This window comes from Sylvia atricapilla, chromosome 3 (assembly GCF_009819655.1).
Source record: "Sylvia atricapilla isolate bSylAtr1 chromosome 3, bSylAtr1.pri, whole genome shotgun sequence".
NCBI lineage: Eukaryota > Metazoa > Chordata > Aves > Passeriformes > Sylviidae > Sylvia > Sylvia atricapilla.
The window spans coordinates 101,184,528-101,211,390 of NC_089142.1; the positions used below are offsets into that span (position 1 = coordinate 101,184,528).

Sequence of the window (26,863 nt, forward strand, 5' to 3'; positions counted from 1 at the left end):
TATACCAGATCAGTGCTTTGAATCATGAAGCTATTGAAATATGGAATATTACAAGCTCTAGATCTAAATTTAGTGCAACATAGTGCTTCAGTGACTAGTATGAATTTTGATTAAACAGCCTATGTTGTGCTGGGGAATATACCTGTGGAATTTGCAGTACCCATGGAAATATTTGTGCAGTGTATGAATCGAACCACCAGGAAAGGGAGAGCTTGCCAGCTGCTGTCCTGTTTTACAAAAGGAGAGTGGTTCTAGGACTGCTAAGAAATAAGGAACCCTTGTGCTCAGCTGAAAAAAAAAATCACAGTGGCATTTCTGCGCAGATAACTTACAAAAAAGGAATGGAGTGGTCAGGATCTACTCTTGTACACAGAGAACAGAATTTAAATGATATTTTCCTCTGGGGAAGTGTCTCCCTTCTCTCTGAAAGCATCTGTGGTTGAAGACTGGCAGAATTGTTTCAAGTGTTGCATGATCAGCGACACTGGAGAACTAAAAAAAATTAAAATAACTTGGAGGTAAAAAAAAAAACCCAAGAGGACTTACCTTTCCCTGTTGACTTTGCAGCTCCAATAATAACTGAGCTAACACAACTGAGGAAGTTTTTTTCCAGTATAGGAATGAGTGGCTTAACTGAAGGAAACAGAAAGGATTACTTCAGGAAAAGTTAACATCTATAAAAACCTACCTCCAGCCATGGTTTTGGAAAATAACCAGTATGGCTTTTTCTCTACAGCCACCTACCCAGCTAAAAAAAAAAAAAAAAGAAGCACAGGCTTATTTCAGAGATAGCAAAAAAGAGCACTCTTAAACACACCTACAGACCTGTTGCCCCTTGTCCAGAATTTGAGGAGAACAAATCCACTGATGAAGGTATAATTGTGAGCTTCCTGAAGTTTGCAAAATACATTATTGAACCTATCCAGGTTAAAAATACACCTCCCTCTTTGGGGATGTTTAAAGCAAAGAGAGACAAATTAGCAACCCCGTTTAAAGCGCAAGCCCACAGAGCAACCCTGAACCAAAGGGTAGCTTCCAACAGGCTCCAGTTGCCAGTTCAAGCGTCATTCCCAGATCAGCACTAGGAATGGAATTAATGGGGAATAGGGCTCTAACACGAAGTCAGCGGGGTTTTTTTTGCGATCTGTGAAAGAGCTGGGCCAACACCAGTGACCACCAAGCGCCCTCAGACAAGTAAACTTTCTGCATGGGCACCATGTTCCTGAAAATCCCAGTGCGGACAGCCCGCCTTCGGGGACAAACCACTCTCGACAAGAAACGCCGCCGGAAGTGGGCATGCCCAGCCACGGCAGCCCGGCCATGGGCGCGCTCGCTGACGGATCCGGGGGCACTGTGGGCCAGGGGACCACCAGCACCGGCACCTTTCCCTCTTTCCCCCTCCCTTGACCTTCCCTCGCCCTCAGGCCCGACAGGAGCCGCGGCCCTCACGACTCGCAGCTCCATGTTACCTCAGCCACGCTTCCCGCCACCACCGCGGGCGCCAGCGCGTAGGCACGCCCCGCCCGCTGCCTCCGCACCATCATTGCGCATACTCCACCCGCTGCCTCATGGGACTTGTAGTTTTCCCTCGCTGCCAACCCCCAGCCCTTTCCCCTTCCCTGGAGCGCCCCGAAGGGTGGCGGCAGAGCTGTGTCTGCTCCATTTCGCGTTCTTTTGGTACTTTTTTGAAAGGCTGTAAAAAAAACAACCCAAATCTCTACATGCAAGCCGAAAAATAAAGCGTGGTGGTGCCATCTTGGATGAAGGCAAGCAGCGCCCTGCCCTCACCAAAGATGGCGAGCGCCCCTCAGGGGGTGTGGCGGCGGCGGCTCCGCCCGGGTTATATGAGGAGGAGGTGGCGGGGAGGAGGAGAAAGAGAAAGGTGTGGGGTGGTTGTGTCCGTCCGGAGGTATGGCTCTGCTCCGTGAGGACGTGCAGGACAAGGTGAGGGCGGCGGCCCCGGGCAGGCTGGGGCGGGAGGTGAGGGCGCAGCCGAGCTGGCCCCGCGGCGTGAGAGGGAGCTCCCTGTTCCTTCTCCCTCGGCAGCGCTGGGACAGTGACAGGCTTTTATTTTTTGCTTCGTTTACTATTTTTTTTTTTTTTTTTTAATATGAATCGCCTCAGTGCTCGTTCCTTTGGCGCACCGAGGTCCCCTGAGGGCAGGGGCTCAGAGTGCCCGGGTGATGGTGGGGAGCAGCCCGTGAGGGGAAATGTGCCCAGGGAAAGGTAAGGGGGTGTGGAGGATTAAAGCCGGAGTGGGAAGGAGGAGGAGGAGGAGGAAGGAAGGGCTGTGGAGCTGCCGTGAACCAGTGCGGGCTGCACTCTGTCCGAGGCGGGAGCAGGGGGACAGCCGGGGCCCTGAAGCCGCGGGGAGTGGGCCTGGCAGGTGATGCAGGAGCAGGACCAGCTCGCCAGGACCTGTCCCCGGGCACTGCGGGCGAAGCGCTGGAGGCGATTGTGCTGCAGGGGGTTAAACTTGCTCTTCCCCAGCGGGTCAGCTGCCTGCTGTGACTGTGACCGGCCTTCCTGGCTGTGTGCTCTGCGTTCATTAGGCTGTCAGCTGTCACATCACCTGCGGTGCCCCTTTCCCTTGACTGTCACATCAGCAGCTGGCTTGGTTTTCCTTTCTCTGGAGAAGTGTTGAAGCTGTAAGTGCCAAGGAGCTTCATGTCTCCTCTTTAAAGCAGCACGGGGTGTTTCCTAATGTTAAGACTTTCAACTTCTCAGAGGAAATGCAAGTGAAATGCTAAAACAGGAACTTTGTGAATTAATGTTTATGTAGTGTAAACAGTGATTGGAATTATCTGTTCTACTGGATGAGCTGCTTGGGTTAACCTACCTAAACTCCCTGGTTTAATAACTACCCTCAACACACCTTGAAAAGAAGGTAAGGCAGCCTTTTAAGAGTCAGCAAGTTGACTATTTGCCTTTCATATTGTCACATCTGCATGTGGTTTTGCATTGTGACTAAGCTTCACTGGCAGGAAGATGACTTTGCTTTAAGCTGATAGGTGTGCTGAAAGTCTCTTCAGTCTGTGTTTTCTCCAGCTTTTTTGAGCACGTATATTAGCTAACTTGAGGGCTAGAAATACGCTAGCCTTTATTGATTTCAGGTTAATTTCCTTTTCTCTGCTTCTTTTCCATATGAATCTTGTTTTGAAACAATCCTGAGTCAGTAAGACAGTCAAGATTTTGTAGAAGAAGCATTTTCTAATAACTTGCTTTGAGCTCTGAGGTGGCTGGTGCTTTAACTCTTTTCTGCTGCATGTGAAGCTCTTTGTATTAAAGTGTCTGTCCTTGGAGAATACTGGAGGGGAAGGTCACGTATCAACTCTCTTGCAGCAATTGGTAACTTTTGAGTGTTTATGTGCCTTTCTAACTCAGACAGGAACATTGGGGGGAGGGGAAAATGTTCTTGTGGTAGAGACTGGAGTAGCTTTAAACTCTGATGCTGAATGGACAAAGATTAGCTTGTTTTAGGTTGTAAGGCTGTCTTGAGATTGCAGCAGCACAGGGGAGGATAGAAATGCTCCTATCTTGTCTGTTCCTGTTTAGGCAAAGAAATAGCAACTTGGAACTGGTGTGTGACCAGTAGATAAAACTCATGCCTGTAAGGGAAACTTCATTAGGTATTAACTTAAATAGGAGCCACTGTTAAGTATAAACTAAGAACTGACCCTGAAGTGGCAAAGCAGGAGAGGATCAGGATATGTAGGAAAAGGGAGGGTAAGATAAGGGTGGTTGGAAGTGCAGTGGAAAATAAGGTGTAATCTGTCATGGGGGGAAAAAAAGGCACTTCAGAATTTGGAAGTGGTGGGACTTCCAAGCTAAGCTTAAGTAAATACATTGGTATTTCTTTATGTCAGTGGCTTCATGGTATTTTAAGGCTTCAGTCTGCAGTTAGAATGCTCTGGATCAAAATACTGAGAGCATGTATTCTAGCCCCTCTTTCTCAAAGTAATCAGTGGAAGACAAGATGTTGTCTCATGGCCTGGGACTTGCTGTTATCACTCACAAATGGTGACTGCTGGACAAATTCTGCTGCATATTCTGGAAGGAATGAGACTGTTCTGGACCCTGCCTGTGCTTAGCAAAAAACCTGCTCCTGCATGCTGCTGAGCCTGAAATCAAGTGGGGAGGTGAGCTGCTAGCAAGGTGACAGCTCCTGGATAGGGATAATGCACTCTCAAGGACACACAGCCTCTACGAAGCTGGCCCAGCAGTTTGGGCTAAGGGAAAGTGAAGCCAGTACGGTGTGGCTGCCATATTCCTGAGACTCCTTGCCATGAGCTCTGGCCTTATTGTGGGAGGTCAGCAAAGCCTTCTTGGGGTTTGCTGCTGTTGCACAATTTCCATTTGAGCTGGGTCAGGAGTGCTCAGCCTCAGACTGTGCTCTGCAGACACATGGGGGGCTTGCCCTGCATGGCCAAAGTTGTGCTTGACCCTTCCAGCTGAGGAAGCTGTGGCTTGGGTGGAGGTGTCCTGCTTTCTGCTGGTGGAACAGGGTGAGCCAGCAAGGACTTTCTTGAAATGTGGCATCCTTGAATGTTTATAGAGTCCTTCCCTCTCTCAGGAAGCATGTGACTTGCACATTTCTGCAGAGAGTGATGCAGAGATGCTTCTGGCAGGAGAGGGCCAGTTTATTGCACAACCAGAGGCAACAGGTGCTCTGGGCCTTCTGCTTCCTTGGCAAGCACTGCACCTGCTGAGGAATGTCATTTCAGTGTGACTACATTGAGCTCTTACTCTTCATCAGTGGTTTAGGCAAAATAATTAAACCTTTGCATCACTGGAATTCTCCAGTTGGAAGTCACAAATTTGGGGAAGCATTTTCCATAGCATAAGTAGGCACTGCTTCAATTTTCATGGTTGTGTGTAACCAGACCACCTCAGGTCTGTTCAGCTCAGTGTCAGAGTGGTGACAGCAAGCCTGCCACAAAGGCTGCAAAATCCAGGCTTCACATGTGTTCTCTGTAGTGCTGCATGCCTGCAGTGCACTTTCAGATGTACTTTTAGTGTCCTGATTAAAAGGAAACTTAAGCTGCTTGTGCTGAATATGACTAAAATGTAGTTCCAGCAGCTAATGCTGCTGATATCTCCTGGCCAGATCCTCTGGTGGTTAACTCCTGGGTGCCAAAATAAGGCCCTCTGGAGCTGAGGGCTCTGTATAAACTGCCAGAAAACATCGTGGTATTTTACTGCTCTCTGGAGAGCACCTAAACAGCTTTAATTAGAAGGCCTGCTCTGTAAAAAGTAATGGATTTTAGGTAGTGGCAGATGTAATTACTGCTGAAGTCTTTTTTTTTGTGGGCTGTTGCTTGAATGGCAGCAGGGAGGTAATCAGTAAGGGGAGAAGGAAAGCAGAAAACTTTGGCATGTGAGCCCTTGTGGAAGGGCTCCTTGCTTCTTCCAAGAGCCTGTGGAAAACCCCTGGGTTAATCTGTCTTTGAGAACAAATACGTATTTCACTAGCAGTCAGAAGCTGTACACAGTTGCTTGCACTGGCAGATTCTGTTAGAATGCAGAAGTGACACCGAGTCATCCAGAGCTGATGCTAAAACTGCAAAGGGTGGAACTGTAAAAGCAGCAGCTCAGGCCTCTCACCAGAACTAAGAGACTTCAGTGGCTGAGGGCATTTCCTTCCACTGCGTGTCTGCAAACATGAAGATGTGTTTGCATTTGGGTGAGGCCTGATCAGAAAGGTAATGGCTGTCAGGCAGAAGTCTGGGTAGCTGATGGTCATCACTGCCTTGTATTTAAGTGGTCCAACTTTTTTTTTTTTCCTAGCATCTCTTAGCAAATAGAGAAAAAGCAAATGTTCTAAAATTCTACCTGTTTCTGGGGTTTTTACATCAGGTATTTATTATGGCGTCCTTATTAGTACCATAATATCTATTTTTAGTCTTCTGGTCCTGAAACCTAGAAATGTTAACCAGTAGGAAATCTATGTTATTGTGAAGGGCTCTGCTTTGTTCTGATTTACCAGTTGGAAAGTATCTGTACTGAACAGGGAGTAGTTTTGCTTGAATCCTCAAGAAACCCCAGGAATTCTGAAACAAGTCTCTGACGAGTCCTCAGTCTAGAAGCAGGAGATGTCAGAGAAGCTGTAGCAATTTCTGGAGTCATTGCAAACCAGAAGCTGCTTCTGGGAAAGAGAAATGAGAGTTGAAAGTGAGAGTAGTGTGCTGGCTTTGGGAGGGTATTTCAGTTTGCAGCTCAATGCAGCTGTTTCCATTTTGTGTGTCCTCTGTATCTATTTGGGCATCTGCTACAAGTGAGGAATAATCCCCTCCCAGCTGCTGAGCTTGGATTATATCCCTTGAGGGTATAGAGTGGCAGACTAGTTTCTGATAACTGGATGGGGAACCTTCAGTTCTCTTGCCCCACTGCTTGGAGTCCAGGGAGGACACAGTGATATCCTAGCAGAGAAATACCTCTGGATATGAAGGAGCTGCCAGAGAGTTAAGATGGAGTGGTGACCTAGGAAATGGGTTGAATGCCTGCTGTGGTGAAAGGACAAGTCTGGGGCCTGGAGATGGATATTTAATTCCTTTGCTCTGCACAGCCTTCATGTGACCATGGGGAGGTTGGTCCCCATTCCTGCTTGTAGGATGGGTGTAGGAGAGATGGTGGCATGCTGTGTGCAGAGCTGTTGGTGCTGCAGAGCAGGTGCTTGTGTGGGTCAGGGGTTAGTGTGAGACATCTGCCATGGGTGCTCACTGAGTCAGTGCATTACAGAGCTGTGTTGACAGGAGTGGAGCTTCCTGCTTCCCCCCCATTCAGGGGACAAATGCTACTCCAGCTCTTTTTATCAGGAAACTAAGCACTCCCTCCTCCTGAAGTCAGTCAGCATGAATGTTTCCTTTGTAGTCTGAGCCATGATTCTGTAATCTTAAAAGTCTCTGGCCTGGAGTTAGGAGCCCACAGTGACCTTCACAGGACTAGAGCAGACCAAGGAATCTTACAATCTTTGGTTCATATAGCTCCAGGTCCTATTTGCAGTTTGTGCAGGGTGCCAGGAAACACATGCTTGTGACATGTTAACTGCTTTAATCTGACCAAGCAGGACTACCTAATGTTCATGTTTGTCTGTCACCTGTGTAGGTAACTACTAGGCATGGAGGGGCCTAGACAGCATCTAATCATGGGTTACTTTCTCCACAAGACTTAATAAGAAAGCTCACAAATTCAGGACTATCTGATTTGTGTAATCATTTCCTTAGTTTAGCTGAGAGGAAATGGTTTCCTTTGGCTTATCATACATTCCAGACTCAGCAGTTCATATTGTTAGCACTGCTGATCCTGTTTGGACAGCAAATAGAAGTAAGTAGGAAACACTGGGGTCTGCATCTTGCTGCTTTGGCTGGCAGTGTTATCTGGCTGGGAAGTGGGAAACACCAACCAGCTTGCCTTTCATTTGGCAGCAGACAGTGACCTGAGCTTGCAGTGAAACTATTGCCTCACTGGTGGCCTTCTACCTGTCCTTCCTGCAGTGCCTGAGTGGAGCAGCTTCTGCCCAAACCTGTGTCAGTGACCTCTGGACTGTGCATCTCTGTTTGGCCTGTGCTTTCCTAGCAAGGATCAGAATTACCTGCCTGTATGGGAACATAATTGTCTGTCCTAAGTAGTGACTGGAGGGAAGTGATTACTCTTGGAGTTCCTGTAGAGTTTGGAGTCCCACCATGTCCTGTGGGATGTGGACAGTCCCTGGGACTGCTAGGAACTGTGCTCTGTAAGTGTGCTTGCTGCCAAGGCAATGCCCAGGGTGGGCTAAAGGCATTCTGTCCTTTTCATCTTCTGGGAAGCTTAATGTGCTGCATGCAATGTCATTCCATAGTTGTAAGGCTTAAAGTTTTATCTGCTACCTATCTCCTTTTAATTCTAGCTAACAGTCAGGATGCAGTAGGTAGAAGTGTTTTTGGAGGGTGCAGTGGCTGGGGTATCGCTTACTTATACACAGCTGTCTGATCATAGGGGAGAGCAGTGGCAGGGCAAATGCTCCCTGTCCTGGCAGCTGTGTCCTCTGCAGGCAGCCAGAGACACTTGTCACATACTAGATCTGGGCTGGAGATGGCCAGCCTAGGGGGAGGCAGCTTCCAGAGCACTTTGGAAGCAAAGCTTCATCTTATAACAGGTAGCCTATCAACAGTTTTTAGGCATCTTTACAGAGGCTTGAGGCAGCATTTGGCTATCTGTGATATGATAGGATTGCCCAGATCCTGGCACCATTTGCCTGTGGGCTTGAGTGCTGAAATTTGGTGTATGTAGCAGTGGTAGGAGCAGGCTTCTGGCTGGTATGGCTTGTGCTGCAGAGTGGTGAGTTAGCAGTCTTGCTGCAGTTCTCTAGCCTGCTTTTCTGAGAAGGCCTTTGGAATTCTCTCCAAAGGATAACCTCAGCATTCCTCCTGGCTCTTACAGTCACTCTTCAGGAAACTTCCTGTGTTGTGACCTTGATTTCTGGTGGGTTCTCCCTTATGCAGAAAATAGCAATGATTTGTTAGGCTGCAGTACGGGAGGGCCCTCTCAGAACACAGTTTTCATGTGTAAGCTGGAGGATCTACTAAGAAAGCTATTCCACTGCTCTTTAAAAGTTTGGGTATTCATGAAATGATGTCTTGGGTCTAGGCTGTTGGAATAAATGAAGAAATAAGCCCCCAGAGGAAGATGCTGGCTCAATTTAAGGCTCTTTGAAGCACTGGGAAAGGAATTCTGGTCATATGTGTGTCCCTGAAGGCAAGGGTGTAGTGCGGTGTGGTTCTTGTTTGTGACTGATGATCAGTCAACTTCACTAAACCCACCTGATGCTTGATCAAGGATTGTTCTGTGAATTCTCTTGCAGCTGAGGTCTGTATCTGTTGACCTGAATGTTGATCCTTCTCTCCAAATTGATATCCCTGATGCTCTAAGTGAAAAGGACAGAGTGAAGTTCACTGTGCACACTAAGGTAAGGTCATGGACAGAAAGAGGCTGTGCAAGTAACTGATGTATTTGCAGCACACACACACCTGCAAAGATGGGCTTGGCAATGAAGAAATTCAAATTCAATGGAGATTTTCCACTTAGAGGTGGCCCGAGAATGTGTATATATATGCAGAAAGTTCAGATTTCGTAGGATTCCCCTCTCTAAACAGAGACAACTAGCTGATGGTTAGGTTGGCTTTGCTAAGGAATCCTAGCTAGACACCAGAAGGTTGGGGAGTAGGAAGTGAGCTACTGAGAAATGTCACAAAATAAACTGCATTAATGTTTTTCTACAACAGTACTTTTTTTTTCCTTAGTGGTACTGTTGAATAAGTGCCAGCTCAGCTAAAAGGGAGTGGGCAAGGCTCTTAGTAAGCAGAATAGCTTCCTTTGGAAATGGACAGAACTGTTTCTAAAAGCACTGATTTACAAAACAGTAGGGCTTCTATATATTCTCTTCCAGACTACACTGCCAGCTTTTCAAAGCCCTGAGTTTTCAGTTACAAGGCAGCACGAAGACTTTGTGTGGTTACACGATACACTCACTGAAACTGAAGAGTATGCAGGACTCATTGTAAGTACTTGCTAAAGCATGTTATTCTAAGTGGAAAAACTGTAGCAATCTAAAGCGCCTACTAATAAGGGCATGAAGTATGTTTTACCAGTGTTACTGGTGTTTTGTGACTTGAGTGTTCCCTGTGTTTCCTGTTGACTTAATTCCTAATTAAGTCTTAATTCCTTAATTCTCACTTCACTTGAGTGGGATGGTGTTTGTGTTAACTTTCCATATAGCTTGGAGCAGCAAAAGATGCTATGAGAGTCCTTGACTCTGTGTTGGTATTAGTATCTGCCTGAAGACAGCACACTGAAATAATCTACTAAATGTGGGCTTTCCTTCCTATCATGATTCTTTAGGACATGGCTGGCAATGGGTGGATTATAGAAGCTGTTTCTCTGGGTTGGTTTCCTTCCTGCAGCAGGGATAACACAAACCAGGGACCTAGATGTCCATGTGCCTCTAGAATTCCTAGACTGTTCACTCTTTACTACACTTTCCCATGACCAGGCAAAAGAGTCTCCTTCTAGAGAAGGCCAGAAGTAGTCCTGGAAAACGTTATTTGCTAATATCCATGACTAACCAATTCCCTGCCTAGATACCTCCAGCACCTTCAAAGCCTGACTTTGATGGTCCTAGAGAGAAGATGCAGAAACTGGGGGAAGGAGAAGTGTCCATGACAAAAGAAGAATTTGCCAAAATGAAGCAAGAGCTGGAAGCGTAAGTAAAATGAGTCTACTGCCAAAAGCTGCATTTAGAGAAGCCTCCTAGGAGAGCAACTCATTTGGTGATAGCTGATTTTGAGTGTCACTGTTTTGAAGTGTGTCTTGAAAATCCTGGAGCTGGGGAGTTGCCCAGCTTTTCCAACTTTCAAGCTGGAAAACTTCCTAGCTAAAGAGATTGAAAGCAGCTTCACTCTCATGAGCTGGCTATTTCAGAAGTCTGCAGCTGAATATTTTCATGGGATAAACTTAAAGCAATTCTTTGTATGTTGAAGAAGGTAGTACAAGAGGATCTTAGTCTGTTGTTTCCTTGCAGTGAATACCTCGCTGTCTTCAAGAAGACTGTCTCATCACATGAGATCTTCCTGCAGCGGATTGCTTCTCATCCTGTGCTCAGCAAAGATCGCAATTTCCATGTTTTCCTGGAGTATGACCAAGACGTGAGACTTTTTTCCTTGTTTCCCTTTCCAAGCGAGGCAAACTGTTAGGAGTGTTGTTGTTTTTGCTGGGCACAATCAGAATGTTCTGTGGATCTATGTGCAGCATCAGCAAGTAGATATTGGAAGTATTTCTGTGAGATGACTGAAAAATGAAAGCCTGACCTCTAGCCCTTTCTCTGTTATAAATCTCACAGTGTTTCTAAATCCTTGCCAAGTTGGTTAGGAAGCCACCTTTGCATGTCTTTATCTTGGGAACATGTGTGACTCAGGTATACCTGCACTGTGTTGCATGGTCCTAAAATGGAGGAATGGAGGTATATTAAAGCCACTCCTGCGTCTGTTTCATCACACTTGATTGAGTGGTAGATGCTGATTCAAGATATGCAAGGAGAAACTGAGCTGTTTGTGGGAATTGGAAAAATCCGTGGCACAGAAGAGTTGAACTACTTGTAGCCAAGCCATGTGTTACATTTTTATATGTGCCTTAGGAGGGCTTGAAAATCAACCTGCTCTGACATATGCTAGGCGTAAAGGATGTTATTACACTGCAAGTGTCAAAACAGTCACCTTTTTCCCACCCTGGTACAACTTCAAAGCTGCTTGGCCTCTCTGTTACAGCTGAGTGTTCGGAGGAAAAACACTAAAGAGATGTTTGGCGGCTTTTTAAAAAGTGTAGTAAAGAGTGCTGACGAGGTCCTCTTCTCTGGAGTAAAGGTAAGGTTATTGCTTTGTCTCTTACCCTAATCTTGATTGTTTCTTGCTTGCTGCTCCAGGGAAGTTACTCCTGTCTGCTTCAGGCTTGCTGCAGACATGAGACTCAGCTACTGACATTGACCTGCCTTGTTACTGCTCTCCTAGTTGAGGGAGGAGTAGCCTGTATTTATTCTGATTTCTATAGAAATAAGACATTGTAGCTTTAGGCTGTTCAATTTCAGTGTATAATTAAAGTTTCTGGATGCGGAAGACCTGCCTTAGTACCTGATACTAGTGGAAAGGAAGGAATTATACCTTCAGGAAATGTGCTTGTGGCTTTTGTCTACTTTGGAGCTCTGAACAGACATGATTTATGGGTTTCTGCTTATACTAGACAATATAATACCAAAATACCAAAGACTTCTGTAACTGGTCTTGCTCCAGCTTTTGTGTTGTGTTGCCATGGCAGCACTTCCCAATAAGCTTGTCATCCTATGCACAGTGTCATGAAACATTACAATATGTATCATGTTTGGTGTGGATGAGAAACAAGCTTGAAAACTGCTCAGTCTTTAGCTACAGTGTTGCAGCTAGGAAATTAAATTCCAGTTGGGAGTCCTGGGGGCTGTCGGGTACCAGCTCACTGGCTACTTCAGACAACCTGCATCAGTATTTGAGCAACAACTTGATTTTCACTGCATAGTGAGGAAGAAGTTTGCCAAGTGGCTTGGGATGTCAAATCATTGGCTCACATCTTGAACAGTTTTTTCACAGATTGATGGGCCTCAAGCTCAGGCCCAGGCTCTGGTTCTTTCTTTGTCCCTTCCTAAAATAGGGAAGAGCTGGTGTTCTGCAGTTACTGACTTAACAGGTCATATTCTTTTTCAGGAAGTAGAAGATTTTTTTGAGCAAGAGAAGACTTTTCTTGTGAACTACTACAACAGAATCAAGGATGCATGCGCAAAAGCAGATAAGATGACAAGATCTCATAAAAGTGAATCTTTTCAAAGCCCTTTCAAGAGATCATGCAGTTTTGCTGATTTCAGCCTGAAAACCTTGTCTTGTTCTTGCAGATGTTGCAGATGACTATATTTATACCTCAGCTTGTTTGAACAGCCTGGCATTAGAAGAGCCTACAGTTATCAAAAAGTAAGCAGTTCTAATAGTTCATAAACATATCCTGAGTCTGGGAGTACCAGATTTCCTCTGTAAAATCCAGAGGGTTGCATCATAGGTGGTTTGAGTTTCTTGAGTTGCAAGCAAGTGGCATTAAAACTTCCCTTCTTCTAGCACTCCTGCTGTGGCAGACCTGATGTTATCTATTGCACCTAACTCTGAGCTAGTTGATCACTTGCCAGTTGTGGCCTAGAGGTTCTTTGGTCATCAAACTCCTTCTAAACAGAAATTTCCTTGATTCTCTTCAGGTCATAAATTGCTAGAGACCCCTGAAGAAAGGGTATATTGGCGTGTGTTCTAATGTGCTGTTAAATATAACTGCACTAGGTCAGTTTACACTAGGTCTGTTCTATCTTCTGGACCTTTGCACTTCCGGAATGGTAGGGGATATTTGAGCTGGAGGAACCTAGTTACCTTTTTTTGAAGTTACTTCCTCCACCTTTTGACTTTGCTGTCAATTTACCAAGACTTTGTCATAACAGTGTATAGCTCAATAAACAAATCAGCTCATCCCTCTTGGATAGCAGCAGGGAAATTCTCCCCAATACCTTTGGAGATCAGCATTATTATATTAAATGGTGTTGAGCTGCTCAGCTGTACTACACTGGTAGGCTGGAATCTAGCACATTGAACCTTTTGTCCAGGTCTTTGCCTAAATTAGGTGGTGTGGTTTTGGTTTTGTTGGTTTGGTTTTTTTTTGTTTTTTGGGGGGTTTTTTTGGTTTGTTTTGGAGGTTGGTGGTGGGGTTTTTTTCCATTTTTTTGTTTGTTTGGGGTTTTTTTGTTGTTTTGTTTTTGAGGCCTTGTTTGGATCTGTATACAGGAGTCAACTCCAGCCTTCAGCTTTCTGGTTTCCTGCCAATTGATCCTAACATTTATCAGACTATGAAGTATCTCAAACTTACTTATGCATTTTTTTTCCTCTCTCTAGGTACTTGTTGAAAGTTGCAGAACTCTTTGAGAAACTTAGGGTAAGAGAGGTTCTGCTAGGGGCAGGTGTCGGGGGAGAAGAATCTCTGACACTGGATGTTGCTGTTCTCTGTTGCACACCAACTAACTGGTTTTGTTTGGTTTTTTTTTCCCCTTCTGCAGAAGGTAGAGAGTAGAGTTTCATCTGATGAAGACTTAAAGCTCTCTGAACTGTTGAGATACTACATGCTCAATATAGAAGCTGCCAAGGTGAGAACAGTTTTCTTTATGAAGCTTAGTTTTGTCATGGACAGCATGACTCAGTAGTGGTATTCTTTGTGCTTTAAGAAGACAGGCAAGTGGACCCATGTTTTGCCTAAGAAACCTGAGACTCCTAAACCACAGCAGAATATAGAAGCTATATATTAGCTAGCTGGAGCCCAGCCACTTACAGAAGACCTTGGACCAATTTTTCTTTGTCATGTTAAGTGGCAGAACTCTAAATTTCTGTCAGAGCAAACTGAATTTAAGTCTGCAGCAGTTTCTTTCCTGTCCCCTGCCTGAGTACTCATGGACTTGCCAATATAATCAGTAATGACTAATTGGTAGTTGGAATTGACTTCAGAATTTTTAGAGTACCTTAGCACAAATATGTGGCAACTTGTGAATGCTATTCGAGTCTGGATTTGGTAGACTGATATGACTTGAAAAGCTATGCTGGTAACTCCTTTCTAATCAAAACTTGGTTTGACTAGGGATGACTATGCTGCAAAAAGGTCTCAAGGTACAACCTACTGGCCTCTTCGTCTAGTGTCTTAACTGTAATGTCAGGTACTCCAGAACATCCACTACACTCTCCCTCAGTGGGGTGTACTGTTATTTAGACATCACAACTATATTGCTGCACTAGGAAGGGCTTGGCTCAGAGACCTGTACTATTTCTCTTGTCTAGGTTAGTGCAGTCCTTCGGTCAAACTGTCAGATCTCCAACAAATTAAATGTCTGATGGAAGTAGACTCAAGGAATTCAGAAAGTGCTTTTTGTTCTTAGTGGAGAGATCCACCTTACAGCAGGATAAACTGCTTTAAGGGAAGAAACGCTTCCTATAGTAGCCATTAGACTTCCTTCCCTAAGGCATAACTGGCTGTCCTGAAAATGTAGTGCTGCACTGTAAAAGGCTATCAAGAGCAGACTGTAATAGCTTGTTGGAAAAAGCAGGATCTGGTGCTGAAAGAAGTGAAACCTCCTACTGCTAACGTGATTGTAACCTCAGTTTGGGAAGTAGTCCTGCTAACGCTCTGGTGTGCTATTTCTATCTATTCAGGATCTTCTGTACAGACGAACCAGGGCTCTTGTTGACTATGAGAACTCGAACAAAGCTCTAGACAAAGCCAGACTAAAGAGCAAGGACATCAGGCTGGCTGAGGCACATCAACAGGACTGCTGTCAGAAGTTTGAAAAGATTTCAGAATCTGCTAAACAAGGTAAAACAAGGCTTTGCTGTACTTATGCTTAAAGGCGAGCTTAATGCAGTCTAGGTCTTCATCTGACCTTCAGCTACTGAAGACTCCTGAACAAATAGTCTGGACATCCCAAGGACAGTAGAGATAGATGCTGTAAAACTAATGCAGCTAAACATTTTTAAAAACAATTCTCTGTAGCAGAGCAGTGTCAGTACTTACACCAACCTTATAAATAAGCCCCTAGTATTTCTGGACTGAACTTAGCCTCTGTGTGAATGTAACTACTGGAATGTAAGTAATTATGTCAGTCAGAACTGTGCAAACAGGATTTTGCTCTGTTCCAGTACAGCTGAGTGCATTATACAGAGTTTCAAACACTGGTTCTTAGAGTATAGGTCTATATTTATTTATCTATTTGGACAATATAAAGCAGAGGAAATATGCTTTCATGATACAGATGCTGCTTCTTTAGTGTATCTGGTTTTTAAATGTTCTGGGCTCTCACAGAGCTTATGTGGCTTACTTCTGGTTTATTCCAGCTGTCTTCCTACAAAGCTTTTCTGTCTTAAGCTGTCTGTGTGTCATGTGATGACTGCATCTGTGTCTAAAAACAGCACGACTAACTGTTGAACTTTTTTTGATCAAATACTGTAATCTGAGCTGCACAACAGAACTCCTGAAACTTGTCACACTTCATATAGCTCTCTTACCTTTGTTTTTTTCCTTTTCTACAGAACTGATGAGCTTCAAACAGAAGAGAATAGCAGCATTCCGCAAAAACTTAATTGAAATGGCAGAACTGGAAATAAAGCATGCTAAGGTGTGTTCTCCTTGGAATTTAACAGGCATGGGTTGAGAGAAGTGAGTATTGTGTAACTGGGAGGATTTGCTGGGTCATCTGACTTCCCATCAGGCAGCCTCATCTGTGAGGTTTGACCCCTACTGTGTCTAGAGGGAGCTGCTGCTTCCAGTGCTCCTGAGTGCTGGGAGAGGAGCATATCCTGCAGCTTGTCAGGCTGTCAATACTTGTCACTTGGGTTGTCAGTCGATGGTACATGGCTCTACAGCAGCCTCTGCCAAGCTTTGCTAGGCAGGCTTGAAGGGTCTGTTAACTTAGTGTAGAGAACAAAGCAGTAACTTGCATCCTCAGCTTCCTTTGAAGAAGGAAAGTCTAATGTCCTGCTCCCTGAGAGAACTGGACTTTACCACAGGCAGCTGCTTCTGTGCTGAACTGGAATGTGACACAAAGGCCTTGACAACACTGCTCAGTTTGGCCCAAAAAGCTTCTTGTTAGCTCTTGCCCCTTTCCTTGCCACAAATGGAGTCATGGTTGCAGGCCTGCAGGAAGAGGCAAATTGCAGAATGTGTGATCTGGTTTTGGTTCTTTACCACTTGAATGCTTTCATAGTAGATGTTTAGCATTGGCACAGGCTACAAAATCCTGTGATGGACCCATTATTTGGGAAGCTACTTCATTGTGAAAGGCAGGATTTGAATTATCAGTCATCCTCATCTGAAACTAATTCTCTTCCTTTGCAGAACAATGTGTCTCTCCTGCAGAGTTGTATTGACTTGTTCAAGAACTGAGAAGTCTTACTCTGAAAATGTGACAAAAGCATCAATTGCACTCAATAGCCAGGGCCAACTTATTGGCTTGACTTCATTAGCTTAAAATAAATATTGTCACTGAGATTGTTTCACTAATACTAAAGTATGTTGATAGTGATAAATTGACTTTATTGGTATAAACGGGAGCTGAATTGTGTATGACTTGTTTGGATGTAGCTAACATCCTGTTGGCTGATAATTCAAAATGAGTCAAATGTAAGAAATTAATTTGCTGTTCACTGACTTCATCTAGCAGAAAAAGTTTACTGAGAACTCCCTTTTTTGCAGGATCATAATCTATCTCCTCATGGCCCTGATATATTTAAAAGTTGGCAAGTGAGAGTGACTTAAGGATAATAATTTTTTGAAGTGAATATCTTAGCATTCCACTTCCCAGACAGATTTCTACTACAGTATATTTTGAATTTCTATGACTACATTCACTATTTGTACACTTGGGCAACACAGCAAATAAAGATGTTTGACACAACAAGCTGTTGTATGGCAAGAATTTGTGGAATGTAAAGTGACAAAGGCTTCAGACACAGAACTATCACAAATTACTCATCACCTGGAGCTCTTCAGAGCACTAGAGAGAAATATTTGACTCAAGAGGATTGTTCTTGGAATGGGTGTTGAAATGTGTGGACTTCAAGTCATATTGCTGTTTGGGTGGCTGTCTACAATGCTTTCTTCCACTATGCTGCATGTACAGCACTGTAAAGTAATTTTACACCTCCTACTAGCACCAAGCAGCTCTTTAAATCTTCAGGGCTTCTGGAAGCATAGGCCAGGCCAGTCTTCTGTAAGGTGCATATAAACCTCTTGAAACAGCTGGGCTCACACTGCCATAGCTGAGATGGCTCAGCCCATAAACCCTAGGGCCATTACTGGACAGTTTACAGGAAGTTGGCATATATGGATGTAGGTCAGTGAGTCAGACCGTCCTAAAGCCACCCCAGCTTTTGGGTGAGAGGAGTGTCTCAGCCTTGCTTAATTTTGTGTGGTTAAGCTTCTAATCATGCTCAAAGTGGGCTCTGTGGCTGTGCTCTGGGCAGGCTGCCTGAAGCAGCTTCAGCCAGAGAAGCTCTGAGCATGGGCTGCTCAGTGGCAGTTTCTAAGGGTTTACTTTCCTGTGACCTACTGCTTTTTCTTCTTGATACTCCATGAAAACTGAGCGGCTTGTGCCAGCTACACCATTCCACAGCAGAGTAGCTGAAGAATGTGTGAACTCCTTTTTCCTTTGTTTGGCAGAAATAGTTTCAACCTGGAGTTTTTTGCCATAAGCATGTTGTTCGTATATATGTGGCCTCTATATAGCTGGTAGGTGGCAGTGATGCTTCCTATGATAGATGTCAGATAAGCTTCCAGCACTTGTCCTGGGGCCGTTAGTGGTCCCAAACTGGATGGTTCATGCTGGCAAAGCTTTGTTTTTTTCTTAAAAAAGCATACTGTTTATCCTAAACTAGTTCAACCTGGCTCAAAGGCTCTTCTTATTTTCTCCAGAGAAAGAATACAGTTGTTTGCCATGGCAAGCGACACTTTATGTCCCAACTCCAGAAGTGGCCCAGACTATGGCAGGTTTCATGCACTACCAGTAGCAGTGTTTGAAGCAAAGTGAGAGACCCTTTTTCTGTTTCAAATACCTTTCCGGAGCTTTTCCATGAAATGTCTGTTCTTGCGTGGTTGGCACTCTAAATTCTTGACATACCTTAATCCAAGTCAAAATATTTATGTGATCAGATTGAAAGTATGTTAAACACTTCAGATGGCTCTAATTATGGCTTTATACTGATGTTGCAGTTATTGTAGGGACAGTTAATTTTCAATAATTACAAGAAAGCTGTAAAGCAGTCTCTGTCAATGCCAGTGTTGCTCTGGAGGAAGCTGCTGTGTGTCAGCTGGTGCCAGAAGAGTGCATTGCAGTCAGTTCAGCGTGCTGACTTGGAAAATAAGCCCCAGCACAGCTCACACTGCTGGAGGCCAGTGGGTGGCAGGCTGCAACAGCCACTGGTTACTTGCTCCCACGTTTTCCCTCAGGCTGAGTTGAGATGAAGTGTTGAAAAGGCTGCTGCATCCTCCAGTTTCTTACCTAGTGGCTGGACAGATGTTGATACATGAGAGATTAGCTGTGTGTGTAGGCAGCCTGCTCATAATGAAGGACAGAAATATTCCTTTAAGGCATGTAATATCACTGGACCTGACTTTTCTTATAGCAGGGCCTTGAATAAAGCCTTAGCAGAATGAAGATCAGCTTGGGTGAATCAGTGTGGTAAGGCAGGCTATCATCAATATGAAAATAAGTTTTTTAGAAATATTGCTGAGGCTTTATTTGAAAGGCTGGTTGAGGTAGATGAGATCAGTGTCTAATAGATGTTCCAAACAAGGATTGACTAATGTATATTTACTGATTCCATCTGTAAAGCAGTTTAACTTTAACTTTACAAGCTTGTTCCTCTAGTTTATGAGTTAAAAATTGGCTTTTGAGAACAGGCACAGGCCTTATCGCTGTGATGGTAACTGCTGTGAAAAGTAAGGAACATGTTGCAGATGTCAGTTCTTCTCCCCTTTTTTGAATGAGGGCAGAAGAAAATACACTGTTTGGTCAAGTTTACAAAAAGTGTTAAACATCCAGCTGTAGAAAAACTGTGGATGAGAACCAAGCTGGTCCCATAAGAGAGGCTCAAAAACATGTCCTCTTGTACAAGGCTGTGATTCCAGGTGCTGCAAAAAATGGGTTTGGAGCCATAGAAAGGGAATAAATAAGGATCAAATGTACTTCTGGAAGGAACTGGTTTGCCCTGATGTATGCAAGTAGTCATGATTCTAGGAAGACACATCACTGATGCTGGGGCTGGTAAATAAAACAGAGACCATTCTGTGTGCCTTTGGGATGCATAAAGCCTGGAAGAGCTGTGGGCATGTACTCTTTATGCTCTTTATCCAAATTTATTCTGCTTTTCTCCATTCCATCATCTTTCTTCTGGATTGCACACCCCGTTGGGGAGCTCTGATCTGAGGCCCTGCCTTGTGCTACACTTGTGATAGCAAATGTGAATTTCTCAAAACATGGACTTGGGGAGGTTTTCTCAGCAGGTATTAAGTTTCTGACTTGGCATTTCTTTCAACAGAGGGGGAGATGCTGCTTGTTTGTGCTGTGAAGCAGAGACCTCTGCAGAGTTCCTGTTTTTAGATGGAGTTTTCAGTTCTTGCCTGCTCTCACAGCACTTGCTATGGTTGAGAGCACAGTTAAGAGTGATGTTTAGTTTCTCCTCCTCAACACCAGCGTCATTGCTTGGTGACGTGGAATATCTGAAGTGGGTTTGAAGTTGGTCCATTGGCGGATCACTGCTCACCAGTGAATGAGTGCAGACACTGGTGATCCATGTCATCCCTCAGATTGCTGGCTGGCTGCAGCTTTGGATCTGCAGCTCACTGTTTACCAAGACTTGTGTTTCATCTGCTATCAAAACACTGCCTGGTGGCTGAGCTCTGGTGTGGGCTCAGCTTTGCTTTTTGTTTACTTTTAATATTACAAAGCCAATAAGAAGGCCCAGCTGAGATCAGAGTCCAGCTCAGCTGGGTTTTCATGCTTGCATGCTAAAAATAATCCCCACTAGGAGTGCTTCATAACTTAGACAGCAGGAATGGTGCCTGTTTTACAGGACAGGGAATTCAGGTGGTGTGCAGAAAAGGGGGCTTGCCTGTGCTTCCATGGGGAGGTTTTGTCAGATCCAGGAAATTAACTTGAATCTGAAATTCCACTCCAGGGTTCCTGCTGTCTTGATCAGCTGCTCTTGGAAGCAGTCAAATGAGTGCTGGTGGTTTTGAGTTTGACTGTTCCTTGGCTGTGGTTTGCTGCTCTTCTGTACAGATGTGGCAACTGCCAATGTGTCACTGTTCTACCTCCACACCAATGCAGTGAAACATTTCAGTCAATTTAAGTGACTTTTAGTGCTCTCTTCTGTGGGTCTATTTTACCTGGCAGTAGAATTGCACGGTCATTTTCTTCAAGAGAGGTTGCTGGAGTCCTGGGCAGGTAGAAATGCATTGTGGGAGCTCCTGTGCTGCTGCTTTGGCTTCTTGTCAGCACTCAAAGCTAGAGAGCAGTGGATTGTGTGCATTTTCTGCTTGCAGCACCTTAACCTCTTTTAGGTAAGACTGTAGAAGTCTTTGCTATAAGTTAAGGGATTCTCATTCCCTTTTTGTTCCTTGTGTTTAATGTTGCTTTGCTGTTACTCAAAAACTTTCCTGTCCGTGTGAGGAAAAAGTCCCTGAGAGTCTGACTAACTGAAATAAAACAGGAGTAAAAAAGAACTTTAAGCTTCCTGTTTAATGCTAGACTACTGCCTGCTTTGCAGACAATGTCCTGCTTTATTATGTCTGGATTAGTTAGGATCAAGTTTGTTCTGCTCCTTTGCCAAGGGATTTTAAAAGAAAAAAGTAGCAAGAAGAAAGCCTGACTCCGAAAAACAGCACAGGTTTAGATTTCACCTGTGGCTCAGCCTAAAAATATACCTCAGGCTTAGTATAATTTGATCAGGAGCTTCCAGTTCTTTTTTGAATTGCTCCTCCTTGAAGGCCTTGCTAAACAAAATCTCTTTAGGTGTAAGAGGTTAATGAGAGATGTTCTAAAACTTGAGACAGCAATGGATGTATTTTCATCATGAGCTCACTGTCACTGAAAGGGGATGGCCTCACTTCCCCTCCTATTTTGCTCTTATTGAATGCCTTGGGCTGGTCCTGATGTTCATGTGGCCTCAGGCCAAGGTGATGTAACTCGCTAAAATGGCATGAGATGGACCAAAACAAAACAAAGGGGTTTTGCCAAGTCACTGTACTGAATCTGTGTCCCTGGAGCTGAGAAGCACACAGAACTGTGCAAGGGCAGCTCAGAGGGGATGGGGAAGGACACCTTGCTGGGGAGGCTTAGTTTGGCTCAGCTGTGTTTTGGAACTGTGGGACCAGCACTTGTCCAGTGAGTGCTTCCCTTCCAGGAAAGAGTGGCAAGATTACTTCTAAACCTGTAATAGGAAGACCTGGCCATCAAATTTCAGGGCTGACATCAAATTTCAGTTTCATGACAGGGACTGTCTTCAGACTGGGAGCTGTGCCTTGTTGGAAAAAGCAAAAACCTTATCCTTTTGGAAAGTGCACAGGCAGCTCTTGCTGGAAGGTGCTGGTGACTTTAATGTCACTTGTGTCACACTTGACTTGTGTCACCAGTGCTTGAGAAACTCCCTGTGTGTGGGCAGTGCAGCACTGGAGATTTTCCCCCACTGGCAACACTTTTAAGGAGGGTAGAAGAATGGACTGGAACCATGGGTATGGAAAACATCAGCAAGTTAAAGCCAGGAGCTAAGAGGGAGCGCCACTTTAAAATTTTTCATTCTACTCTGGAGATTATTGGCACAGCCTCCTTCAGTAAATGCAAAGTGGTTGCCATGGAGGACAGGAAATCTCTCGTCTGCACAGAGAAAAAAAACATTGGAAACTGTCCTACTGTAAAGCACAGCTGCCTCTGTGCTGGGAGAGGGGTGCTTTCTTTTATGCAGTGTTTTCCAGAGGTCTCTGTTTTTGTCTGCAAATCTTTGCACATATTTGCTCTGTTTCTTAGTGGGCTGCTTGTACGTTTAAGAAGAGCTGGACAAAGGAAGTGGGAGCAGCTGGTTAGGACTAATTTTAAGTGCCCTGATTAATGTGAGAAGCAGGAGGGATGTTCACTTGGAAGTAAGATACTTAGCAAACTTTCAGTGTATGCCTCTCCCTTTAACTCTGCTGCTCCTCTCATTCCTGCTTCCCTCTCCCTTCCCTCTCTGCCTTTTCTTGTGTCAGACCACTTGGAGCTGCAGGCCTCTGTGCTGTTCTGACTCTGCATTCTCTACCTGGAATCTTCAACATATCTTGGCTGCTGCTGCTGGAGGTAGGAGCCAGTTTGGGCCACGTGTGCAGATCAAGCAGCTGGCCATCTGTTCCTGCAAATACCCAGATGTTTAGAGATGGCCCGTTGTTATGAGGTGGGTAAGAGGTGAGACTTGAGGCAGATCTTCCAGGACATGTTGGTGCCACTTTTCCACTGCAGGCTCTGCAGGAGGATCCAGTTCCCTCAGGAGCTGAAACCTGACAAGCCTGTGGTGGATTAACCAACTTTGTCAAGCCATCACTGTTAATTAACATCATCAATCTGTATAAAGGCCAAGCTGCCTGGATGCTGCCAACCCATGAATACCTCACCTATCACCAGGGTTGTCATTCTTGCCTATGGACTGCTTCAGAGGCCAGATAAGCAGGTTACCACTAATGCACACCAGTGATTATTGATCACCTGTAGATACTGATCATTGGATCAGGAATTTCCCTTCTTCCAGAGATGGGTTTGTCAGTTGTTTAGTTCAGGTCTGGTTCTGTCCCACTGCTGTCTATACCATTGCAACCCCAAGTTGTGTTTGGAACAGAAAAATAGAAGGCTGTGTCTGACTTAGTGAGCTTTAGCTTTTGCTTGGCAGTGTTTTCTGGGTCAAGTTTTTGAGCTGATGCTCATGAAACTGGGCTTGTTTCAAGGCTCCAGAGGAGCCTTGGCATTGTGCTTGTTAGCTCCTGCAAGTAGACTGTGGTGTTCTGTGAGGTGTTCTGGCTGGAAAGGAAAGGGAGCTGTGCTCGTCAGCTTCTCATTGTACACAGCAAGGTCTCTGTGGATCCCTCTTGGAATTTCTCACAGGGACATTGTGGGTGAATTTAAGGTACCTTTGGCACCCAGTGTGATGGCAACAGTGTCAAAATCCCAGAACTCCTGTATCCTTTCTGAAGCTGCTCCAGGATTTCCCTTGCAGCTGTTCCCAGCCTTGCCACAGCTCAGCTTTGATGCAGTGCAGAATGTTCAAACGACCCTCTTGCTCTGCTTTTTCTCACGTTGGGAGAGAGTCTTTCGACGTCACCTGACATGGCTGTGTTGACTGAAGTCAACGCAAGACTGATTTACACCTGCAGGGCTCCCTGGCTGTGTTTGCCCAGCCCTGAATAAGGCAGGTTGTGACGTCTGTCTGGAGTCAACATGAGGCCACCTGATCCATGTCTTCCTTTTATGACTGACCACGAAGTGCCACCACCTCCTTTCCACCACCAACCCTCCCTAGGTATATTTGCACAAATCAAGTCCCACCCTCTGTGCTACTTTTTTTTCCTATCACTGGCTGGGAATCCTGTGTGGTTTAGATGTCTTCAGCTTGCTGGGATGGGGCTCCTCTTTGCTGATGTGAGGGTGTCTTTTTAAGCTTCACATCATCTGTTGCAGAATGCCTGCTTACCCCTGGGCACAGCATTCTGAGGCTGGACTGGCACCATTTCACCCATTACTGTAGGGCCTGGCTGGGTTTCTTTAGGGCTACCAGATTCTCAGAGTGTTTCTAGTACTTTGACCTGTAAAATGTGCAAGGTGACACAGAAATAACTCAGTGATGTCAACAAGATCATGTGAAAAAGAACCCCCCTGCTTGTCCCTTAGGTATGTGCAAAAGGAAGAATAAAAGGCAATAAATGAAGACAGAGATGGTCTTGCTCATCTTCAATTTGGTTGTCAATGACAACCATTCTGGAAACTGTGTGTTGCATGGAGCCTGTTCTTTTAATTTTCTAGAGGACCAGGACATCCTTTTATTAAAAGAAGGGCTAAAGAACTTGTTGCAGGGTAAACAAATCTCTTGTGTTAGACCTCGTGACAGAATCTTCTTGCTTTGTGGCATGGATTGGTAAAAAGGACATGAAGAACTTGATGTTCTGCAGGAGAAAGGCAGGAGACAATGCTAATGTCACCAATGCTGGGTGGTTTTGTGTCTGTGCATCTTTTGCATTTTCGATAGGCACACCATCTCTTTATGTCAAACATTTCAAGGGGCTCTGGAGAAGATGATTTAGAAAATCCTTTGGGCTACAAAAAACCAAGTGCAAAATGTAATGTGCCACTTGGTTGCTGTGCATGGCTCAGCCTTTGCTTGAGTAGAAGAGGGGAAAATGAAAGATTTTCCCTCTCCTTGGGACTGTGCATGTAGTAATTGTGTGCCTGAGTGAAATGGCAAGCTGGAGGACGTGCTCTGGAGGGAGAAAGACAACACTTGGCTGAAAAGCTTTCCTCCAGCAGGATAATTTGGTCTACAGAAACTGGTTAACCATAAAAGCCACGTGGTGTGTGAGGACACAAGGCTTAAACTGCCAGAGCTTTTCCTTGATGCACACAACAAGCAGGGGGAGGTACAATGCAAACAGGAAGTTCTCTGTGGGAGACAGGCACCCCTGTGTCTTAGTGAGGAAATCTTTGCCAATAAACCACCTGGCTCTGTTTGGTTACTGAACAGCTAAAAAAGGAGCAAGGACACTCGGAGGACACCACTGGCTGATGGCTGGTGAGAGATAGATTGCTTTGGGGAAAGATGGAGGTGGTGACATCTTCCTGCCCTCTTTCCTCCCCCGACCTCAGCCACAGCAGGAAGGATGTACAAATCATGTTACCGCACATTGGCATTGTGTTGTTGAATATTCCTGCTTGGTGCTCACTAACCTGCTCCAGAGTGGGTGATGCAGATAAGAAGGGGCCTGCAAGTGAGGCTTGGGGAGCAGGCTTAGCAGATAGCCCCAGATCCATTCCTTGCTCCTGGAACAATGGCTCTGGGGTCTTCTGTGGGCTGGATAGGTAGAGCACTTCTGGGGACACCGCTAGAGGGACTATTAAAAGAGACCATTTCTCTTAAAAATTCAACAGAGAGAAGGAAATGGGAGCTCTGACTGCCGCTTTATGCCAATGTATAGCATATCCTGTGCCTACCAAAGTCACAAGATAAGGCAGTCCTGGAAGCAGGCTTGTTTTCTGGGTGAGTGACTAAGCTCTGGGCTGAAATTACACAGTCCTTGTTTTAGTGGCTGTCCTGCAGCTCTGCAAAGGCCTGACAAAGCAGGGAAAGGGGAGAGGTGGGGAGATGTGTGTCACCCAGGGGGTTGCAAAGGGAGGGCCAGCATGGTGGGGTGCTGATTCCTCACTAATTTGGCCAGAGGTGTGGTAGTACTCCCCATCTCCAACACTTTCCAGCAGCACAGTCCTGTGACTTTTCAGTGCTCAGAGATGTTTTCCCTTGCTCTCCCAAGAAGATGAGGAAGATGCAGTGTTGGATGGACACATGTTGGAGCTGCTTTGTCCAGGGCATGCCATGGGGAATCGGTCAGTGAGTCAGTCAATGCCCTGGGCTGCACAATGACTTTGGGAGCAGATCAAATCCTGCTGAGATCTATGGAAGAGGCCCTATGTCCCTATAATGTCAGCCTGGATGCACTGCAGAGCATGGATACATCATTAGTACACTGGCTTTACAGAAAGATGTTTCTCAGTGCTCTTAGCTGCAAAGCTGCTCAAGACAGGACCTTTGGTAGTGTTTGTGTAATACCTCATGTACAAGAGTCCCAATCCCAGCTCTGTGTGATCATCCCAGCAGCAGGTGCTTCCCGAGCCCTCTGAATCTTTGGGGCTCTTTGCTCTGCAGAGTTGGACCCAAGAAAATGGGTCTATCCCCTTGGCCTGGAATTGTAGGAATGCTGAAACGGAAGAGTTGTAATGCTGCAGTGAACAATTACAGATTGAAGAGGGAAAAACGGAGGGGAGAGACAGTGTCACTCACAATGCTGGAATGAATCAAGGATCCCCTGGCTGCAGGAATAATGAGTCTTCAGTGTTCTCATCCAAGCACAGAGAGGTGTATCCCTTCACATCCGTGACTGTTGTGTTTGCTGATGAGGAGTGTCCATTCCCAGATGGAGGACAAGCTGCTTGCCTGGCACAAAGAGAGCATAAGGAAGACCTTTGCTCTGCCCTGAACCTCCCTATGGGCTTTACCATTCCTTGTATCCCGGCCTGGCCACTTCATTAGGCCTGCTGGCTGGGCTATGCAGGATGCGTTCCTCCCATATGGGTGTTCTTGCCATGAATGATGGAGCCCAGAAATCTGATACATGAGAGCAATATCATGACTGATTATCTGGAGCCAGTAAGGACAGGGATTGGAAAAGTAACTTGGCATGTTTCAGTGAGATGCTTCTTGTAGCATAGCACTAGGCTGGGAATGAACAGCAGAAAGTGGAGGGTGATGAGCTGTGACAAGGACACCACAGCAGGTAGGAGGGGGGTTTCTTAATGTGTATGTTTCCATATACAGGGTCCTGTTGTAAATTTGGGAGGAATATGCTCTTCCACTGAGGCAAGGCTGAGTGAAATTCTCCCTGTTAAGCAAAGGCAGTCTGTGCTTCCCTGACAAATGCAACTTGCTTTCCAGCCTCAGGAAAAGGAGAAACTCCAGGA

The 26,863-nt window shown here is 45.2% G+C and overlaps 2 protein-coding genes across 5 annotated transcripts in view; both read left to right on the forward strand.

The window, feature by feature from the left end:
- The first annotated feature begins 1,840 nt into the window (after positions 1–1,840).
- On the forward strand, positions 1,841–26,831 carry SNX5 (sorting nexin 5). Of its 4 annotated transcripts, none has more exons than XM_066316414.1 (13): positions 1,841–1,944; positions 8,840–8,944; positions 9,425–9,535; positions 10,116–10,237; positions 10,556–10,679; positions 11,298–11,393; positions 12,261–12,366; positions 12,446–12,521; positions 13,479–13,518; positions 13,640–13,726; positions 14,781–14,940; positions 15,654–15,739; positions 26,721–26,831. In XM_066316414.1, exons 1-13 carry the CDS (start codon positions 1,912–1,914, stop codon positions 26,814–26,816), a joined length of 1,242 nt encoding a protein of 413 aa, XP_066172511.1. In that variant the 5' UTR covers positions 1,841–1,911; the 3' UTR covers positions 26,817–26,831. The 4 variants fall into 4 exon arrangements, with proteins under 4 accessions (XP_066172511.1, XP_066172513.1, XP_066172514.1 ...); XM_066316416.1 differs by lacking the exon at positions 26,721–26,831 and adding an exon at positions 16,459–17,020; XM_066316417.1 differs by having other exon boundaries at positions 1,870–1,980.
- Positions 15,664–26,863, forward strand: part of RRBP1 (ribosome binding protein 1) — a 63,953-nt gene continuing 52,753 nt past the window's right edge. Inside the window, exon 1 of the mRNA XM_066316405.1 lies at positions 15,664–15,739. The gene's annotated coding sequence lies outside the window, so the exon portion shown is untranslated. The remainder of the gene's footprint in view (positions 15,740–26,863) is intronic.

Coding starts and splice junctions, on each gene's coding strand:
- SNX5 (XM_066316417.1), top strand. CDS start 1,912: ATGGCTCTGCTCCGTGAGGACGTGCAGGACAAGGTGAGGGCGGCGGCC. Junction 9,536..10,115: donor AAGAGTATGCAGGACTCATT/GTAAGTACTTGC, acceptor TTCCCTGCCTAG/ATACCTCCAGCACCTTCAAA. Junction 13,519..13,639: donor AACTCTTTGAGAAACTTAGG/GTAAGAGAGGTT, acceptor CCCCTTCTGCAG/AAGGTAGAGAGTAGAGTTTC.